Consider the following 19,722-nt stretch of genomic DNA (forward strand, 5'->3'; position numbering starts at 1 on the left):
AAGTAAAAACTAAAAATTGATTCAAATTTTGTCTGTTGGCTCAACAAATTTGGGTTCATTTTCAGAAATATTGAAGTATATAAAAATATATGCAGAAAAATTTGGGTGAAAATATTAAACTTGTATTCTGCATCAACATTTCTATATGTTGGTACACACTATCATATTAATCACGGTAAGCAATTTATTTATCTGTTCTATTTCAGAGCACATCATCAGTTATTAGCAGTGTTTAGCAGTGGTATATCACAGACAAGACATGTCACACAGGATGTTTCCACTTAGTATGCTTCTAGTTATGTGACTATTTCTTTTTTTAAATCAACAATACTTCATTTCACATTTCTCCATAAAATGGTAATAGACTTGAATATATATTTTTATTTATGTACCCAGTAAATATTTGCAGCTTTGCGTGCACCTGTTTTTTTATTTTTCAAAAACTTGTAAGAGAGTTTTGTAAATTTAGTACGGCATATAAAGTGAAAAAATGTTTTATTTCTAGAATTTATTTTATTTATGAATTTTCCTTAAAATTGAGGTGATAATAGAATGAAGTTGTGATGCATGGTGTAATTCTGAACAACTCTCCATCCATGACAAACCAAATACTGTATTTGCTCTATTTGAAGCACATCTCTAAAAGTACAAAAAAAAGATGCCAGATCAATAAAATATGACCTATATAGAACATGCTAATAGACCAAATACAGTTTGAGATTTATATACATAATCACAATTTGTTGATTCAAAATAGATGCAAATAAATGAGACAACTGATATAGTAATTTATTTATTTCTGACAAGTATAACAAAAACAGTACTTCCAATCATTGATAAGTTATATTTAACAAAAGTTTTAATTTTGCAATGTGATAAAATAAAAGTTTAGTAATGGTCTCTGCAACAAAATGGGTGTGGGCAATATAATCTTTTGACCTGAGTTTGGGTATTAAAGGCAGTCGTTTAGCTTTGACCTGAGTTTGGGTATTAAAGGCAGTCGTTTAGCTTTGACCTGAGTTTGGGTATTAAAGGCAGTCGTTTAGCTTGCTGAACAATGAAAAACCTAAACCTATTTGTTGCTATTCTATTGCTATTTACTTCAATATGGTTGCATCTTCATGACAAACATAACTTATTTCCAGTTACTGTAATTAATCAGATGAAGCACTTGAACAAATGTACTGTCAAATGGGTTTGGTTTACTACATGGCAGTTTGTTTTCAAAAATATTTTTAGCAAGTTAATGAGAAAGTCAAACAAACATTACCTTGAACACCGTAAATTGACCTTCAATTAATAATTTTATGTCTTTTGAAAACAAACAAAAATATACAAAACATGACTGCAGTAATAGAAATATTAAACAAAAGTGACATTAATAATTTACAAAACTTGGACATACAATTATAAATTCAGGTGAAAAATTGATATTTTGAGTTAAAAATAGTATCTTAAACGATTAGTATAAAATCAGTTATGTATTAGGAGGTAATCTAGAATCACATATAATGTTTTGTGCTGCATTCTTCTTAAAGATATAGATTTTGACGTATCATAGAAAGATCTCTGTTGGGTACTTGAAATGTGTTCACAATGTTTTCTCAGTTATAATACTCAATATTAATGCCCTTAAAATTGAATATTATCTTTGGTCAAAAGTATCGGTAAAAAAATAAGGTCCCATGATTAACCATGACAAATTAGGGTTTGTTTTAGGAATTTTTTTTTTCTAGTGTCTTTTCAAATTCATCACAATTGCTGATAATCTGAGTCTGTTTTCATAAACAAACCTTTCAATGATTGTTGTCAAATGCTTGTGTGTGGTCTAATAGCATAAAAAATGGAAAGTTAAAGGGATTCTAAATAAATCGCTTCATGGGATTTTAATCGTCGCCTGCATGGTTATAAACATACATACCGTATCACTTTCTGTTATTTTGGTCGGAGCATTAGGGACAATACCCTCAGATCTAAATGTAAATATTGGGGTTTGATCCTGTAATACAAGTCACTACATACATTAAAGGCCACTTTGAAACACAGTCACTTCATACTATTTGGGCCACTTTGCATGTTTACACTTCGTACAAACCACTTAGTTGAATTGATGCACGGGACAAAAAGTATATTTACGAAAGACTAACAGGAAAGTGAACACATATTATTTTAAGTATGCTGTTTTGGTAAACCATTGCCAACAATATGGGATGAAATTCATGTGATACAAAGTTACTTTGGATAGGCATGTGGGACAAAGTGACTTGGGATAGGCATGCGGGACAAAGTGACTTGGGATAGGCATGCGGGACAAAGTGACTTGGGATAGGCATGTGGGACAAAGTGACTTGGGATAGGCATGTGATACAAAGTGACTTGGGATATGCATATAGGACAAAGTGACTTGGGATAGGCATGTGGGACAAAGTGACTTGGGATAGGCATGTTGGACAAAGTGACTTGGGATAGGCATGTGGGACAAAGTGACTTGGGATAGGCATGTGATACAAAGTGACTTGGGATAGGCATGCGGGACAAAGTGACTTGGGATAGGCATGTGATACAAAGTGACTTGGGATAGGCATGTGGGACAAAGTGACTTGGGATAGGCATGTGAGACAAAGTGACTTGGGATATGCATGTTGGACAAAGTGACTTGGGATAGGCATGTGGGACAAAGTGACTTGGGATAGGCATGTGGGACAAAGTGACTTGGGATAGGCATGTGATACAAAGTGACTTGGGATAGGCATGCGGGACAAAGTGACGTGGGATAGGCATGTGGGACAAAGTGACTTGGAATAGGCATGTGATACAAAGTGACTTGGGATAGGCATGTGATACAAAGTGACTTGGGATAGGCATGTGGGACAAAGTGACTTGGGATAGGCATGTTGGACAAAGTGACTTGGGATAGGCATGTGATACAAAGTGACCTGGGATAGGCATGTGATACAAAGTGACCTGGGATAGGCATGTGATACAAAGTGACTTGGGATAGGCATGCGGGACAAAGTGACTTGGGATAGGCATGTGGGACAAAGTGACTTGGAATAGGCATGTGATACAAAGTGACTTAGGATAGGCATGTGATACAAAGTGACTTGGGATAGGCATGTTGGACAAAGTGACTTGGGATAGGCATGTTGGACAAAGTGACTTGGGATAGGCATGTGATACAAAGTGACTTGGGATAGGCATGTGATACAAAGTGACTTGGGATAGGCATGTGGGACAAAGTGACTTGGGATAGGCATGTTGGACAAAGTGACTTGGGATAGGCATGTGATACAAAGTGACCTGGGATAGGCATGTGATACAAAGTGACCTGGGATAGGCATGTGATACAAAGTGACCTGGGATAGGCATGTGATACAAAGTGACTTGGGATAGGCATATGGGACAAAGTGACTTGGGATAGGCATGTGGGACAAAGTGACTTGGGATAGGCATGTGGGACAAAGTGACTTGGGATAGGCATATGATACAAAGTGACTTGGGATAGGCATGTGGGACAAAGTGACTGGATGAACTGCATATGGTGGTACATAGTGAGTTTGTGGTATGTCATGACCCTCTGGTACGAAGTAATTCTGTTTTGGTACAAAGTTATTAGCAATAAATATGGAAATAAAAAAAAAAAAATTAAACCTTTAGGAAAGTCACATATATACACATCATCCTTAAAAACAGGTTTTTAGAGTAATAAGTTATGAATTTTGTATTATACAAGAATATTATTAACCATGTGTCAAATATTTACACCAAATGTCACTGTGAAGTATTTTACAAGCAACCGATTCAGAACATAAGCAATTAGAATGACAGCTGTAGTTTATTTTCAAAATATGCACAACCCAAATTTAACTAAACTTGGTTTCAGTTCATAACTTGTGTGTTGTTTAACCTGAAATAAACGCCCTCTTTGTTCAAGAGATCATTGTGTTTGCCTTCTTCTATTACTTTACCATGTTGTATAACAACAATCTTGTCAGCATCTTGGATAGTTGATAAACGATGGGCAATGACCAAACATGTACGACCTACGCTGGCTTTGTCAAGTGCTTCTTGTACTACCTATTACAAAATAAATATATATACACATTTAGTATTGATGATAAAAAGCCAAAAGAATCACAAACACAGTTTGTCAGTCAGCAGAGAATGGATGAAACATACCGATTCACTTTCTGTATCTAATGCTGATGTTGCTTCATCCAGTAGAAGTATCTTAGGATTTCTGACTAAAGCTCTGGCAATGGCAACTCTTTGCTTCTGTCCACCTGATAACTGAGTTCCTTTATCCCCTACACCTGTCTCATATCCCTGGTAAAAAATGTGAATAAACAAAATAAGAAGACCACAAAACTGCTTTGTTGAAGAAAACCAGTAATACTAGAAGCAATGTTCTTTTACAAGGTGCCTGTGTATTTTTATTCATGTTTCAAATAATTGTACTCGTGTACTAATGAACTCACCAGAGGCAAGCTCTCAATAAAACTATGAATATTTGCATTAGTTGCAGCTTGAATGATTTCTTCCATGGGTACTTCACGGGAATTGTCCCCATAGGCGATATTTTCAGCAATAGAGCAATCAAATAATGTTGGTTCTTGTGAAACAATACCAATCTGAGATCTCAACCACTGGATGTTTAGATCCCTTACATTGTGCCCATCTAATATCTAGAATCAAAAATTAAAACAAAGTTACATTTAGGCAATGGAGTGAAGTAAGGTAGACCAACTTACCACCATACCAGCCCATGGATCATATAATCTCTGTATTATCAGAGAATAGAGTAAGGTAGACCAACTTACCACTGTACCTGCCCATGGATCATATAACCTCTGTATTATCAGAGAATAGAGTAAGGTAGACCAACTTACCACCATACCGCCTATGGATCATATAATCTCTGTATTATCAGGGAATAGAGTAAGGTAGACCAACTTACCACCATACCAGCCCATGGATCATATAATCTCTGTATTATCAGAGAATAGAGTAAGCTAGACCAACTTACCACCATACCAGCCCATGGATCATATAACCTCTGTATTATCAGAGAATAGAGTAAGGTAGACCAACTTACCACCATACCACCTATGGATCATATAATCTCTGTATTATCAGGGAATAGAGTAAGGTAGACCAACTTACCACTGTACCTGCCCATGGATCATATAATCTCTGTATTATCAGAGAATAGAGTAAGCTAGACCAACTTACCACCATACCAGCCCATGGATCATATAACCTCTGTATTATCAGAGAATAGAGTAAGGTAGACCAACTTACCACTGTACCTGCCCATGGATCATATAATCTCTGTATTATCAGAGAATAGAGTAAGATAGACCAACTTAGCACCATACCGCCTATGGATCATATAATCTCTGTATTATCAGGGAATAGAGTAAGGTAGACCAACTTACCACTGTACCTGCCCATGGATCATATAATCTCTGTATTATCAGAGAATAGAGTAAGATAGACCAACTTAGCACCATACCGCCTATGGATCATATAATCTCTGTATTATCAGGGAATAGAGTAAGGTAGACCAACTTACCACTGTACCTGCCCATGGATCATATAATCTCTGTATTATCAGAGAATAGAGTAAGATAGACCAACTTAGCACCATACCGCCTATGGATCATATAATCTCTGTATTATCAGGGAATAGAGTAAGGTAGACCAACTTACCACCATACCGCCTATGGATCATATAATCTCTGTATTATCAGGGAATAGAGTAAGGTAGACCAACTTACCACCATACCGTCTATGGATCATATAATCTCTGTATTATCAGGGAATAGAGTAAGATAGACCAACTTAGCACCATACCAGCCCAATGGATCATATAATCTCTGTATTATCAGAGAATAGAGTAAAGTAGACCAACTTACCACCATACCTGCCCATGGATCATATAACCTTTCTATTATCAGAGAATAGAGTAAGGTAGACCAACTTACCACTGTACCTGCCCATGGATCATAGAATCTCTGTATTATCAGAGAATAGAGTAAGATAGACCAACTTAGCACCATACCGCCTATGGATCATATAATCTCTGTATTATCAGGGAATAGAGTAAGGTAGACCAACTTACCACTGTACCTGCCCATGGATCATATAATCTCTGTATTATCAGAGAATAGAGTAAGATAGACCAACTTAGCACCATACCGCCTATGGATCATATAATCTCTGTATTATCAGGGAATAGAGTAAGGTAGACCAACTTACCACTGTACCTGCCCATGGATCATATAATCTCTGTATTATCAGAGAATAGAGTAAGATAGACCAACTTAGCACCATACCGCCTATGGATCATATAATCTCTGTATTATCAGGGAATAGAGTAAGGTAGACCAACTTACCACCATACCGCCTATGGATCATATAATCTCTGTATTATCAGGCAATAGAGTAAGATAGACCAACTTAGCACCATACCAGCCCAATGGATCATATAATCTCTGTATTATCAGAGAATAGAGTAAAGTAGACCAACTTACCACCATACCTGCCCATGGATCATATAACCTCTGTATTATCAGAGAATAGAGTAAGGTAGACCAACTTACCACTGTACCTGCCCATGGATCATATAATCTCTGTATTATCAGAGAATAGAGTAAGATAGACCAACTTAGCACCATACCGCCTATGGATCATATAATCTCTGTATTATCAGGGAATAGAGTAAGGTAGACCAACTTACCACTGTACCTGCCCATGGATCATATAATCTCTGTATTATCAGAGAATAGAGTAAGATAGACCAACTTAGCACCATACCGCCTATGGATCATATAATCTCTGTATTATCAGGGAATAGAGTAAGGTAGACCAACTTACCACTGTACCTGCCCATGGATCATATAATCTCTGTATTATCAGAGAATAGAGTAAGATAGACCAACTTAGCACCATACCGCCTATGGATCATATAATCTCTGTATTATCAGGGAATAGAGTAAGGTAGACCAACTTACCACCATACCGCCTATGGATCATATAATCTCTGTATTATCAGGGAATAGAGTAAGATAGACCAACTTAGCACCATACCAGCCCAATGGATCATATAATCTCTGTATTATCAGAGAATAGAGTAAAGTAGACCAACTTACCACCATACCTGCCCATGGATCATATAACCTTTCTATTATCAGAGAATAGAGTAAGGTAGACCAACTTACCACTGTACCTGCCCATGGATCATAGAATCTCTGTATTATCAGAGAATAGAGTAAGCTAGACCAACTTAGCACCATACCAGCCCAATGGATCATATAATCTCTGTATTATCAGAGAATAGAGTAAAGTAGACCAACTTACCACCATACCTGCCCATGGATCATATAACCTTTCTATTATCAGAGAATAGAGTAAGGTAGACCAACTTACCACCATACCAGCCCATGGATCATATAAGCTCTGTATTATCAGAGAATAGAGTAAGGTAGACCAACTTATCACAATACCAGCCCATGGATCATATAATCTCTGTATTATCAGGGAATAGAGTAAGGTAGACCAACTTACCACCATACCAGCCCATGTATCATATAACCTTTCTATTATCAGAGAATAGAGTAAGGTAGACCAACTTACCACCATACCAGCCCATGGATCATATAATCTCTGTATTATCAGGGAATAGAGTAAGGTAGACCAACTTACCACCATACCAGCCCATGGATCATATAATCTCTGTATTATCAGGGAATAGAGTAAGGTAGACCAACTTACCACCATACCAGCCCAATGGATCATATAATCTCTGTATTATCAGAGAATAGAGTAAGGTAGACCAACTTACCACCATACCAGCCCATGGATCATATAATCTCTGTATTATCAGGGAATAGAGTAAGGTAGACCAACTTACCACCATACCAGCCCATGGATCATATAACGTTTCTATTATCAGAGAATAGAGTAAGGTAGACCAACTTACCACCATACCTGCCCATGGATCATATAACCTTTTTATTATCAGAGAATAGAGTAAGGTAGACCAACTTACCACCATACCAGCCCATGGATCATATAATCTCTGTATTATCAGGGAATAGAGTAAGGTAGACCAACTTACCACCATACCAGCCCATGGATCATATAACGTTTCTATTATCAGAGAATAGAGTAAGGTAGACCAACTTACCACCATACCTGCCCATGGATCATATAACCTTTTTATTATCAGAGAATAGAGTAAGGTAGACCAACTTACCACCATACCAGCCCATGGATCATATAATCTCTGTATTATCAGGGAATAGAGTAAGGTAGACCAACTTACCACCATACCAGCCCATGGATCATATAATCTCTGTATTATCAGAGAAAAGAGTAAGCTAGACCAACATACCAGCCCATGGATCATATAACCTTTCTATTATCAGAGAATAGAGTAAGGTAGACCAACTTACCACCATACCAGCCCATGGATAATATAATCTCTGTATTATCAGGGAATAGAGTAAGGTAGACCAACTTACCACCATACCAGCCCATGGATCATATAATCTCTGTATTATCAGGGAATAGAGTAAGGTAGACCAACTTACCACCATACCAGCCCATGGATAATATAATCTCTGTATTATCAGAGAATAGAGTAAGGTAGACCAACTTACCACCATACCAGACTATGGATCATATAACCTCTGTATTATCAGAGAATAGAGTAAGGTAGACCAACTTACCACCATACCAGCCCATGGATCATAGAATCTCTCCAGAATCTGTACACATGTACTTTTACCACAGCCACTGCTACCAACCAGTGCAACACGTTGTCCAGGATTTACTTTCATGTCTAATCCTCTTAATACTGGTACATCTGGTCTTGTTGGATAACGGAACTTAACCGCCTGGAATTCAACTTCAGAGTTACATACTTCCTGCAAGTGATCAAACCACATGTGTTAATTAACTTTAAGTCTATTAAAATTTACTGTCTACACAGGAAGAGTTGTCCTTGCTCTGTACTGATATACATAAACATTATCACACACAAGATTATGATTAAAGGGTGGTGATTGTTGCTCTGTGTCATATTCCATAATGGTCTCACAGTAAAGTATACAACGTGTGTAAAATGCACTGTTAACAAGAAATTCAAACATGTACTGCACAATGACCACCTCTCTTTAATGTCATTCAAGTGCCATAGTGAAAAGAATTACTATCACTCACTACAAATATCACTTAAATGGGAAACCCAAGTTTATAGATCTGCGACCAATAACAGTTGTCAATATTATTGCTTCTGTGCAAACATTAGGGATTAAGCATGGGCAAGATTGGTAGTACACATAGTGGAAAATTCATTGCCTTAAAACAGAATCTCTCCACATTAATCACAAAGAAGTTTTATCTGTCGTTCTAGCTGCTGATGAGATGAGAACAAACTATTCCACTGTTCTCATTTACACTAAAATCCAGGTTACAATGGCAAACATCAACAAAAGGACATCCCGTAATAAATTAGAGGCAATCTCTTTCCTACAAGAGACATTTTAGTATTTACATGGGATGATTTCCAGAATCCACCAATATATTTTATATTTACATGTCTAATGCTGTTTCTCCTTTCATAAATGCAACAATTTTAATTATCATTACTGCTTTTGTAGTATCTTGGGAATTTTTATAGTTTAGTGTTTTTCAGAATATGCATATTAATTTGAGAACACCATGTTAGGTTGTAGCTAGTTGTAGTCAAGATTAAACTACCCCTACACTATCCAAGACACTTGTTTTATTCTGTATTTTCTTCCCACCTAAGCACCCTCACCAGTTGATCATTTGACATAAAATTAACATAACATCACAGGTAACAAATGTATTTGCATTGAACTTACTGGTTTGAGTCCCTCTGTGCTAGAACTGTCTATTTCAGATTCCTTGTCCAAAAGATAGAATATGTTATTAGCAGCAAATTTAGCTTTGGTTGCATCAGGTGCGAACGCACTGGCTTGACCCAATGCCATGGCACCAAATGCAATAGCAGAGAAAACCCTGAAATTAGAATATATCTGATTGTAATCAAGCAAGCATATTCAGATAGAAATAATGACTAACAGGCAGGAGCTGTTTTTTTTCTTTTCTTTTTTTTAATCTTTGTAATCAAGTCAAAATGACCCCTGTTGCTATACACATGGAAACAGTACCTAGACAGCTAGCTATACATATACAAACAGTGCCTAAACAACTGGCCATATATTTGCAAACAGCACCTAGACAGCTATACACATACAAACATTGCCTAAACAGCCGGCTATATACTTGCAAACAGCACCTAGACAGCTATATAGCTATACACATACAAACATTGCCTAAACAGCTGGCTATATACTTGCAAACATAATCTAGACAGCTATATAGCTATACACATACAAGCATTGCCTAAACAGCTGGCTATATACTTGCAAATAGCACCTAGACAGCGAGCTATACACATACAAAAATTGTCTAAACAGCTGGCTATATACTTACAAACAGCACCTAGACAGCTATATAGCTATACACATACAAGCATTGCCTAAACAGCTGGCTATATACTTGCAAACAGCACCTATACAGCTAGCTATACACATACAAACATTGCCAAAACAGCCGGCTATATACTTGCAAACAGCACCTAGACAGCTATATAGCTATACACATACAAACATTGCCTAAACAGCTGGCTATATACTTGCAAACATAATCTAGACAGCTATATAGCTATACACATACAAGCATTGCCTAAACAGCTGGCTATATACTTGCAAACAGCACCTAGACAGCTAGCTATACACATACAAACATTGCCTAAACAGCCGGCTATATACTTACAAACAGCACCTAGACAGCTATATAGCTATACACATACAAACATTGCCTATGCAGCTGGCTATATACTTGCAAACATAATCTAGACAGCTATATAGCTATACACATACAAGCATTGCCTAAACAGCTGGCTATATACTTGCAAACAGCACCTATACAGCTAGCTATACACATACAAACATTGCCAAAACAGCTGGCTATATACTTGCAAACAGCACCTAGACAGCTATATAGCTATACACATACAAACATTGCCTATGCAGCTGGCTATATACTTGCAAACAGCACCAAGGCAGCTAGCTATACACATACAAACATCACCTAAACAGCTGGCTATATACTCGCAAACAGCACCTAGACAGCTATATAGCTATACACATACAAACATTGCCTAAACAGCTGGCTATATACTTGCGAACAGCACCTAGACAGCTATATAGCTATACACATACAAACATTGCCTATACAGCTGGCTATATACTTGCAAACAGCACCTAGGCAGCTAGCTATACACATACAAACATTGCCTAAACAGCTGGCTATATACTTGCGAACAGCACCTAGACAGCTATATAGCTATACACATACAAACATTGTCTATACAGCTGGCTATATACTTGCAAACAGCACCTAGGCAGCTAGCTATACACATACAAAAATTGCCTAAACAGCTGGCTATATACTTGCAAACAGCACCTAGGCAGCTAGCTATACACATACAAACATTGCCTAAACAGCTGGCTATATACTTGCAAACAGCACCTAGACAGCGAGCTATACACATACAAACATTGCCTAAACAGCTGACTATATACTTGCAAACAGCACCTAGAAAGCAAGCTATACACATACAAACATTGCCTAAACAGCTGGCTATATACTTGCAAACAGCACCTAGACAGCTATATAGCTATACACATACAAACATTGTCTAGACAGCTGGCTATATACTTGCAAACAGCACCTGGACAGCTGGCTATATACATGCAAACAGTGCCTGGGCAGCTAGTTATATACTTGCAAACAGCACCTAGACAGCTAGATTAACACATACTAACATTGCCTAAACAGCTGGCTATGCATATGCAAACAGCGCCTGGGCAGCTAGTTATATACTTGCAAACAGCGCCTGGACAGCTAGTTATATACTTGCAAACAGCACCTACACAGCTAGCTATACACATACAAACATTGCCTAAACAGCTGGCTATGCATATGTAAACAGCGCCTGGGCAGCTAGTTATATACTTGCAAACAGTGCCTGGACAGCTAGTTATATACTTGCAAACAGCACCTACACAGCTAGCTATACATATAAAAACAGTTCCTAAACAGCTGGCTATGCATATGCAAACAGCACCTGGGCGGCTGGCTATATATACATGCAAACAGCCCTAAAGCAGCTGGCTACTCATATGCAAACAGCACCCAGGCAGCTGGAGATTTTGTGATCATAATTAATTTTTCAGCTATTTGCATGCCAGTACCATAAATATAAACAAGGCAAAAAAAAACTGAAATTGAATATCAGCAACCTGTAAACCTCTATGCCAATGACTTCACCATAGACATAATCAAAGAATGAATCTTTATAATCTGATTACCTCTGTAGTACCTATTTTTTCTTTTGGTGTTTGCTTTAGACAGTTTTCAGTGTAAATAACTACCTCACCATTTCATGCAAGCATTGCTTACAGTTTATGATAAATTTTCATTGGTTGTTTAATTACTTACAGAAATACATCTTCAAAATCCATTTCTCCTAATTCAATCATCCAGGCACCAAAGCGAAAGGCTGCAGCGTGCACAAAATAAATCATACACTGTGAGAAACCAAAACTTAATCCATAGACATGAGCTTTTTTTAGACCAGCTTTATATGGTGGATATAAAGAATCATGATATAGTTTATTAAAAGTCTTCTCTCTGTTCAATGACACAACAGTTCTGATATTCTCAATGGCTTCAGATGCAATCTGCAATAACAACATAACAACAATTATAAAAATATAATCATACATGTAACAAAATTGTGTATTCTCATAAAAAAATATCATTGTAAATTCTGTACAAACTAAATACCTTCAAAATTAAACAAAAAAAGACCTCTGACCTTTCCAGCCTCTTCCAAGGCTTCTTTATCCTTGTGTGTGAATCCCTTAAGAATATTCAACTGCAGAGCAGACCCCACTGCCATGAAGGGTACACATGCTAAGACAATAAGGGTCATCTGCCAACCAAATACAAATGCTATGATGATGCCAGTACCCATGTTGGTTACTGACTGAATCATAATTCCTATACGAACACCAGCAGCCTAGTAAACACAATAAAGCAGTTGTCAGATATTATATAGAATGTGAACGTAAGTAGTTGTCTGAGGTTCTTAGATGTGAACATTGATATTGACAAATGATAGTGTTGGAACTACCAGATTCACCAAGACATACCCATTGATATTGATAAATGATAGTGTGGGAACTACCAGATTCACCAAGACATAAACATTGATATTGACAAATGATAGTGTTGGAACTACCAGATTCACCAAGACATAAACATTGATATTGATAAATGATAGTGTGGGAACTACCAGATTCACCAATACATAAACATTGATATTGATAAATGATAATGTGGGAACTACCAGATTCACCAAGACATAAACATTGATATTGATAAATGATAATGTGGGAACTACCACATTCACCAAGACATAAATATTGATATTGATAAATGATAGTGTGGGAACTACCAGATTCACCAAGGCATAAACATTGATATTGATAAATGATAGTTTGGGCACTACCAGATTCACCAAAACATAAACATTGATATTGACAAATGATAGTGTTGGAACTACCAGATTCACCAAGACATAAACATTGATATTGATAAATGATAGTGTGGGAACTACCAGATTTACCAAGACTTAAACATTGATATTGATAAATGATAATGTGGGAACTACCAGATTCACCAAGACATAAACATTGATATTGATAAATGATAGTGTGGGAACTACCAGATTTACCAAGACTTAAACATTGATATTGATAAATGATAATGTGGGAACTACCAGATTCACCAAGACATAAACATTGATATTGATAAATGATAATGTGGGAACTACCAGATTCACCAAGACATAAACATTGATATTGATAAATGATAGTGTGGGAACTACCACATTCACCAAGACATAAACATTGATATTGATAAATGATAATGTGGGAACTACCAGATTCACCAAGACATAAACATTGATATTGATAAATGATAGTGTGGGAACTACCACATTCACCAAGACATAAACATTGATATTGATAAATGATAGTGTGGGGACTACCAGATTCACCAAAACATAAACATTGATATTGATAAATGATAGTGTGGGAACAACCAGATTCACCAAGACATAAACATTGATATTGATAAATGATAGTGTGGGAACTACCAGATTCACCAAGACATAAACATTGATATTGATAAATGATAGTGTGGGAACTACCAGATTCACCAAGACATAAACATTGATATTGATAAATGATAGTGTGGGAACTACCAGATTCACCAAGGCATAAACATTGATATTGATAAATGATAGTTTGGGCACTACCAGATTCACCAAGACATAAACATTGATATTGATAAATGATAGTGTGGGAACTACCAGATTCACCAAGACATAAACATTGATATTGACAAATGATAGTGTGGGAACTACCAGATTCACCAAGACATAAACATTGATATTGATAAATGATAGTGTGGGAACTATCAGATTCACCAAGACATAAACATTGATATTGACAAATGATAGTGTTGGAACTACCAGATTCACCAAGACATAAACATTGATATTGATAAATGATAGTGTGGGAACTATCAGATTCACCAAGACATAAACATTGATATTGATAAATGATAGTGTGGGAACTATCAGATTCACCAAGACATAAACATCGATATTGATAAATGATAGTGTGGGAACTACCAGATTCACCGAGACATAAACATTGATATTGATAAATGATAGTGCAGGAACTACCAGATTCACCAAGGCATAAACATTGATATTGATAAATGATAGTTTGGTCACTACCAGATTCATCAAGACATACACATTGATATTGATAAATGATAGTTTGGGAACTACCAGATTCACCAAGACATAAACATTGATATTGATAAATGATAATGTGGAAACTACCAGATTCACCAAGACATAAACATTGATATTGATAAATGATAGTGTGGGAACTACCACATTCACCAAGACATAAATATTGATATTGATAAATGATAATGTGGGAACTACCAGATTCACCAAGACATAAACATTGATATTGATAAATGATAGTGTGGGAACTACCACATTCACCAAGACATAAACATTGATATTGATAAATGATAGTGTGGGAACTACCAGATTCACCAAGGCATAAACATTGATATTGATAAATGATAGTTTGGGCACTACCAGATTCACCAAGACATAAACATTGATATTGATAAATGATAGTGTGGGAATTACCAGATTCACCAAGGCATAAACATTGATATTGATAAATGATAGTTTGGGCACTACCAGATTCACCAAGGCATAAACATTGATATTGATAAATGATAGTGTGGGAACTACCACATTCACCAAGACATAAACATTGATATTGATAAATGATAATGTGGGAACTACCAGATTCACCAAGACATAAACATTGATATTGATAAATGATAGTGTGGGAACTACCAGATTCACCAAGACATAAACATTGATATTGATAAATGATAGTGTGGGAACTACCAGATTCACCAAGACATAAACATTGATATTGATAAATGATAGTGTGGGAACTACCAGATTCACCAAGGCATAAACATTGATATTGATAAATGATAGTTTGGGCACTACCAGATTCACCAAGACATAAACATTGATATTGATAAATGATAGTGTGGGAACTACCAGATTCACCAAGACATAAACATTGATATTGATAAATGATAGTGTGGGAACTATCAGATTCACCAAGACATAAGCATTGATATTGATAAATGATAGTGTGGGAACTATCAGATTCACCAAGACATAAACATTGATATTGATAAATGATAGTGTGGGAACTACCAGATTCACCGAGACATAAACATTGATATTGATAAATGATAGTTTGGGCACTACCAGATTCACCAAGACATACACATTGATATTGATAAATGATAGTTTGGGAACTACCAGATTCACCAAGGCATAAACATTGATATTGATAAATGATAGTTTGGGCACTAACAGATTCACCAAGACATAAACATTGATATTGACAAATGATAGTGTGGGAACTACCAGATTCACCAAGACATAAACATTGATATTGACAAATGATAATGTGGGAACTACCAGATTCACCAAGACATAAACATTGATATTGACAAATGATAATGTGGGAACTACCAGATTCACCAAGACATAAACATTGATATTGATAAATGATAGTGTGGGAACTACCACATTCACCAAGACATAAATATTGATATTGCTAAATGATAGTGTGGGAACTACCACATTCACCAAGACATAAACATTGATATTGATAAATGATAATGTGGGAACTACCAGATTCACCAAGACATAAACATTGATATTGATAAATGATAGTGTGGGAACTACCACATTCACCAATACATAAACATTGATATTGATAAATGATAATGTGGGAACTACCAGATTCACCAAGACATAAACATTGATATTGATAAATGATAGTGTGGGAACTACCAGATTCACCAAGACATAAACATTGATATTGATAAATGATAGTGTGGGAACTACCAGATTCACCAAGACATACACATTGATATTGATAAATGATAGTGTGGGAACTACCAGATTCACCAAGGCATAAACATTGATATTGATAAATGATAGTTTGGGCACTACCAGATTCACCAAGACATAAACATTGATATTGATAAATGATAGTGTGGGAACTACCAGATTCACCAAGACATAAACATTGATATTGACAAATGATAGTGTGGGAACTACCAGATTCACCAAGACATAAACATTGATATTGATAAATGATAGTGTGGAAATATCAGATTCACCAAGACATAAACATTGATATTGACAAATGATAGTGTTGGAACTACCAGATTCACCAAGACATAAACATTGATATTGATAAATGATAGTGTGGGAACTATCAGATTCACCAAGACATAAACATTGATATTGACAAATGATAGTGCTGTAACTACCAGATTCACCAAGACATAAACATTGATATTGATAAATGATAGTGTGGGAACTATCAGATTCACCAAGACATAAACATTGATATTGATAAATGATAGTGTGGGAACTATCAGATTCACCAAGACATAAACATTGATATTGATAAATGATAGTGTGGGAACTACCAGATTCACCGAGACATAAACATTGATATTGATAAATGATAGTGCAGGAACTACCAGATTCACCAAGGCATAAACATTGATATTGATAAATGATAGTTTGGGCACTACCAGATTCACCAAGACATACACATTGGTATTGATAAATGATAGTGTGGGAACTACCAGATTCACCAAGACATAAACATTGATATTGATAAATGATAGTGTGGGAACTACCACATTCACCAAGACATAAACATTGATATTGATAAATGATAGTGTGGGAACTACCAGATTCACCAAGACATACACATTGGTATTGATAAATGATAGTGTGGGAACTACCACATTCACCAAGACATAAACATTGATATTGGTAAATGATAGTGTGGGAACTACCAGATTCACCAAGACATAAACATTGATATTGATAAATGATAGTGTGGGAACTACCAGATTCACCAAGACATAAACATTGATATTGATAAATGATAGTGTGGGAACTATCAGATTCACCAAGACATAAACATTGATATTGACAAATGATAGTGTTGGAACTACCAGATTCACCAAGGCATAAACATTGATATTGATAAATGATAGTTTGGGCACTACCAGATTCACCAAGACATACACATTGGTATTGATAAATGATAGTGTGGGAACTATCAGATTCACCAAGACATACACATTGATATTGACAAATGATAGTGTTGGAACTACCAGATTCACCAAGACATAAACATTGATATTGATAAATGATAGTGTGGGAACTATCAGATTCACCAAGACATAAACATTGATATTGATAAATGATAGTGTGGGAACTACCAGATTCACCGAGACATAAACATTGATATTGATAAATGATAGTGCAGGAACTACCAGATTCACCAAGACATAAACATTGATATTGATAAATGATAGTGTGGGAACTACCAGATTCACCGAGACATAAACATTGATATTGATAAATGATAGTGCAGGAACTACCAGATTCACCAAGGCATAAACATTGATATTGATAAATGATAGTTTGGGCACTACCAGATTCACCAAGACATAAACATTGATATTGATAAATGATAGTGTGGGAACTACCAGATTCACCAAGACATAAACATTGATATTGACAAATGATGATGTGGGAAATACCAGATTGACACATTGCATCACAACATACTACTCAACAATAAAATGAGAGATGTGAAATGACTTACCCCTTGAACTAATGATGCATCCGATGCCAATCTGGTTGTCAAGGCACCCGTACTATTCTTTGGATCATCAAACCAAGATATTTCCTGCAACAATATAATCTAAAGGTGAATAGCAACTCATTAAATAGTTATGTAGTGCTTGTAGCTAGGGAATAAAGATGGCTATGATAGTCTGTAGATGGCTATGATAGTCTGTAGATGGCTATGATAGTCTGCAGATGGCTATGATAGTCTGTCGATGGCCATGGCAGTCTGTAAATGGCTATGATAGTCTGTAGATGGCTATGATAGTCTGTAGATGGCTATGATAGTCTGTAGATGGCTATGATAGCCTGTAGATGGATATGATAGTCTGTAGATGGCTATGATAGTCTGTAGAAGGCTATGATAGTCTGTAGATGGCTATGACATTATGCAGATGGCTATGATAGTCCATAGATGGCTATGATAGTCTGTAGATGGCTATGATAGTCCATAGATGGATATGATAGTCTGTAGAAGGCTATGATAGTCCATAGATGGATATGATAGTCTGTAGATGGCTATGATAGTCTGTAGATGGCTATGATAGTCTGTAGATGGCTATGACATTATGTAGATGGCTATGATAGTCTGTAGATGGCTATGATAGTCTGTAGATGGCTATGATAGTCTGTAGATGGCTATGACATTATGTAGATGGCTATGATAGTCCATAGATGGCTATGATAGTCTGTAGATGGCTATGATAGTCCATAGATGGATATGATAGTCTGTAGATGGATATGATAGTCTGTAGATGGCTATGATAGTCTGTAGATGGCTATGATAGTCTGTAGATGGCTATGATAGTCTGTAGATGGCTATGATAGTCTGTAGATGGCTATGACATTATGTAGATGGATATGATAGTCTGTAGATGGCTATGATAGTCTGTAGATGGCTATAATAATCTGTAGATGGCTATGATAGTCTGTAGATGGTTATGATGGTCAGTAGATGGCTATGATAGTCTGTAGATGGCTATGATAGTCTGTAGTTAGCTATGATACACTGTAGATGGCTATGATACACTATAGATGGCTATGATAGTCTGTAGATGGCTATGCTAGTCTGTAGATGGCTATGATAGTCTGTAGATGGCTATGATAGTCTGTAGATGGCTATGATAGTCTGTAGATGGCTATGATAGTCTGTAGATGGCTATGATAGTCTGTAGATGGCTATGCTAGTCTGTAGATAGATATGA

General features: G+C 36.3%; 2 protein-coding genes across 3 annotated transcripts in view; one reads left to right on the forward strand and one right to left on the reverse strand.

Moving 5' to 3' along the window:
• Positions 1 to 1,890, forward strand: part of LOC102802499 (ceramide kinase-like protein) — a 29,619-nt gene extending 27,729 nt beyond the window's left edge. The window contains exon 12 of the mRNA XM_006824983.3: positions 207 to 1,890. Coding sequence (XP_006825046.1) covers positions 207 to 285 — 79 coding nt within the window. The 3' untranslated portion in view covers positions 286 to 1,890. The remainder of the gene's footprint in view (positions 1 to 206) is intronic.
• Positions 1,891 to 3,694: 1,804 nt separating this feature from the next.
• LOC100378887 (ATP-dependent translocase ABCB1-like) overlaps positions 3,695 to 19,722 on the reverse strand; it is a 53,861-nt gene continuing 37,833 nt past the window's right edge. For both annotated transcript variants that reach the window (XM_085501522.1, XM_085501521.1), the window contains 8 exons: positions 18,495 to 18,578; positions 12,983 to 13,186; positions 12,604 to 12,845; positions 9,897 to 10,053; positions 8,736 to 8,933; positions 4,479 to 4,685; positions 4,180 to 4,326; positions 3,695 to 4,077 (listed from right to left, as the gene is read on the reverse strand). In XM_085501522.1, coding sequence (XP_085357648.1) covers positions 3,880 to 4,077; positions 4,180 to 4,326; positions 4,479 to 4,685; positions 8,736 to 8,933; positions 9,897 to 10,053; positions 12,604 to 12,845; positions 12,983 to 13,186; positions 18,495 to 18,578 — 1,437 coding nt within the window. In that variant the 3' untranslated portion in view covers positions 3,695 to 3,879. The remainder of the gene's footprint in view (positions 4,078 to 4,179; positions 4,327 to 4,478; positions 4,686 to 8,735; positions 8,934 to 9,896; positions 10,054 to 12,603; positions 12,846 to 12,982; positions 13,187 to 18,494; positions 18,579 to 19,722) is intronic.

Source organism: Saccoglossus kowalevskii, chromosome 7 (genome assembly GCF_978046115.1).
Source record: "Saccoglossus kowalevskii chromosome 7, keSacKowa6.1, whole genome shotgun sequence".
NCBI lineage: Eukaryota > Metazoa > Hemichordata > Enteropneusta > Harrimaniidae > Saccoglossus > Saccoglossus kowalevskii.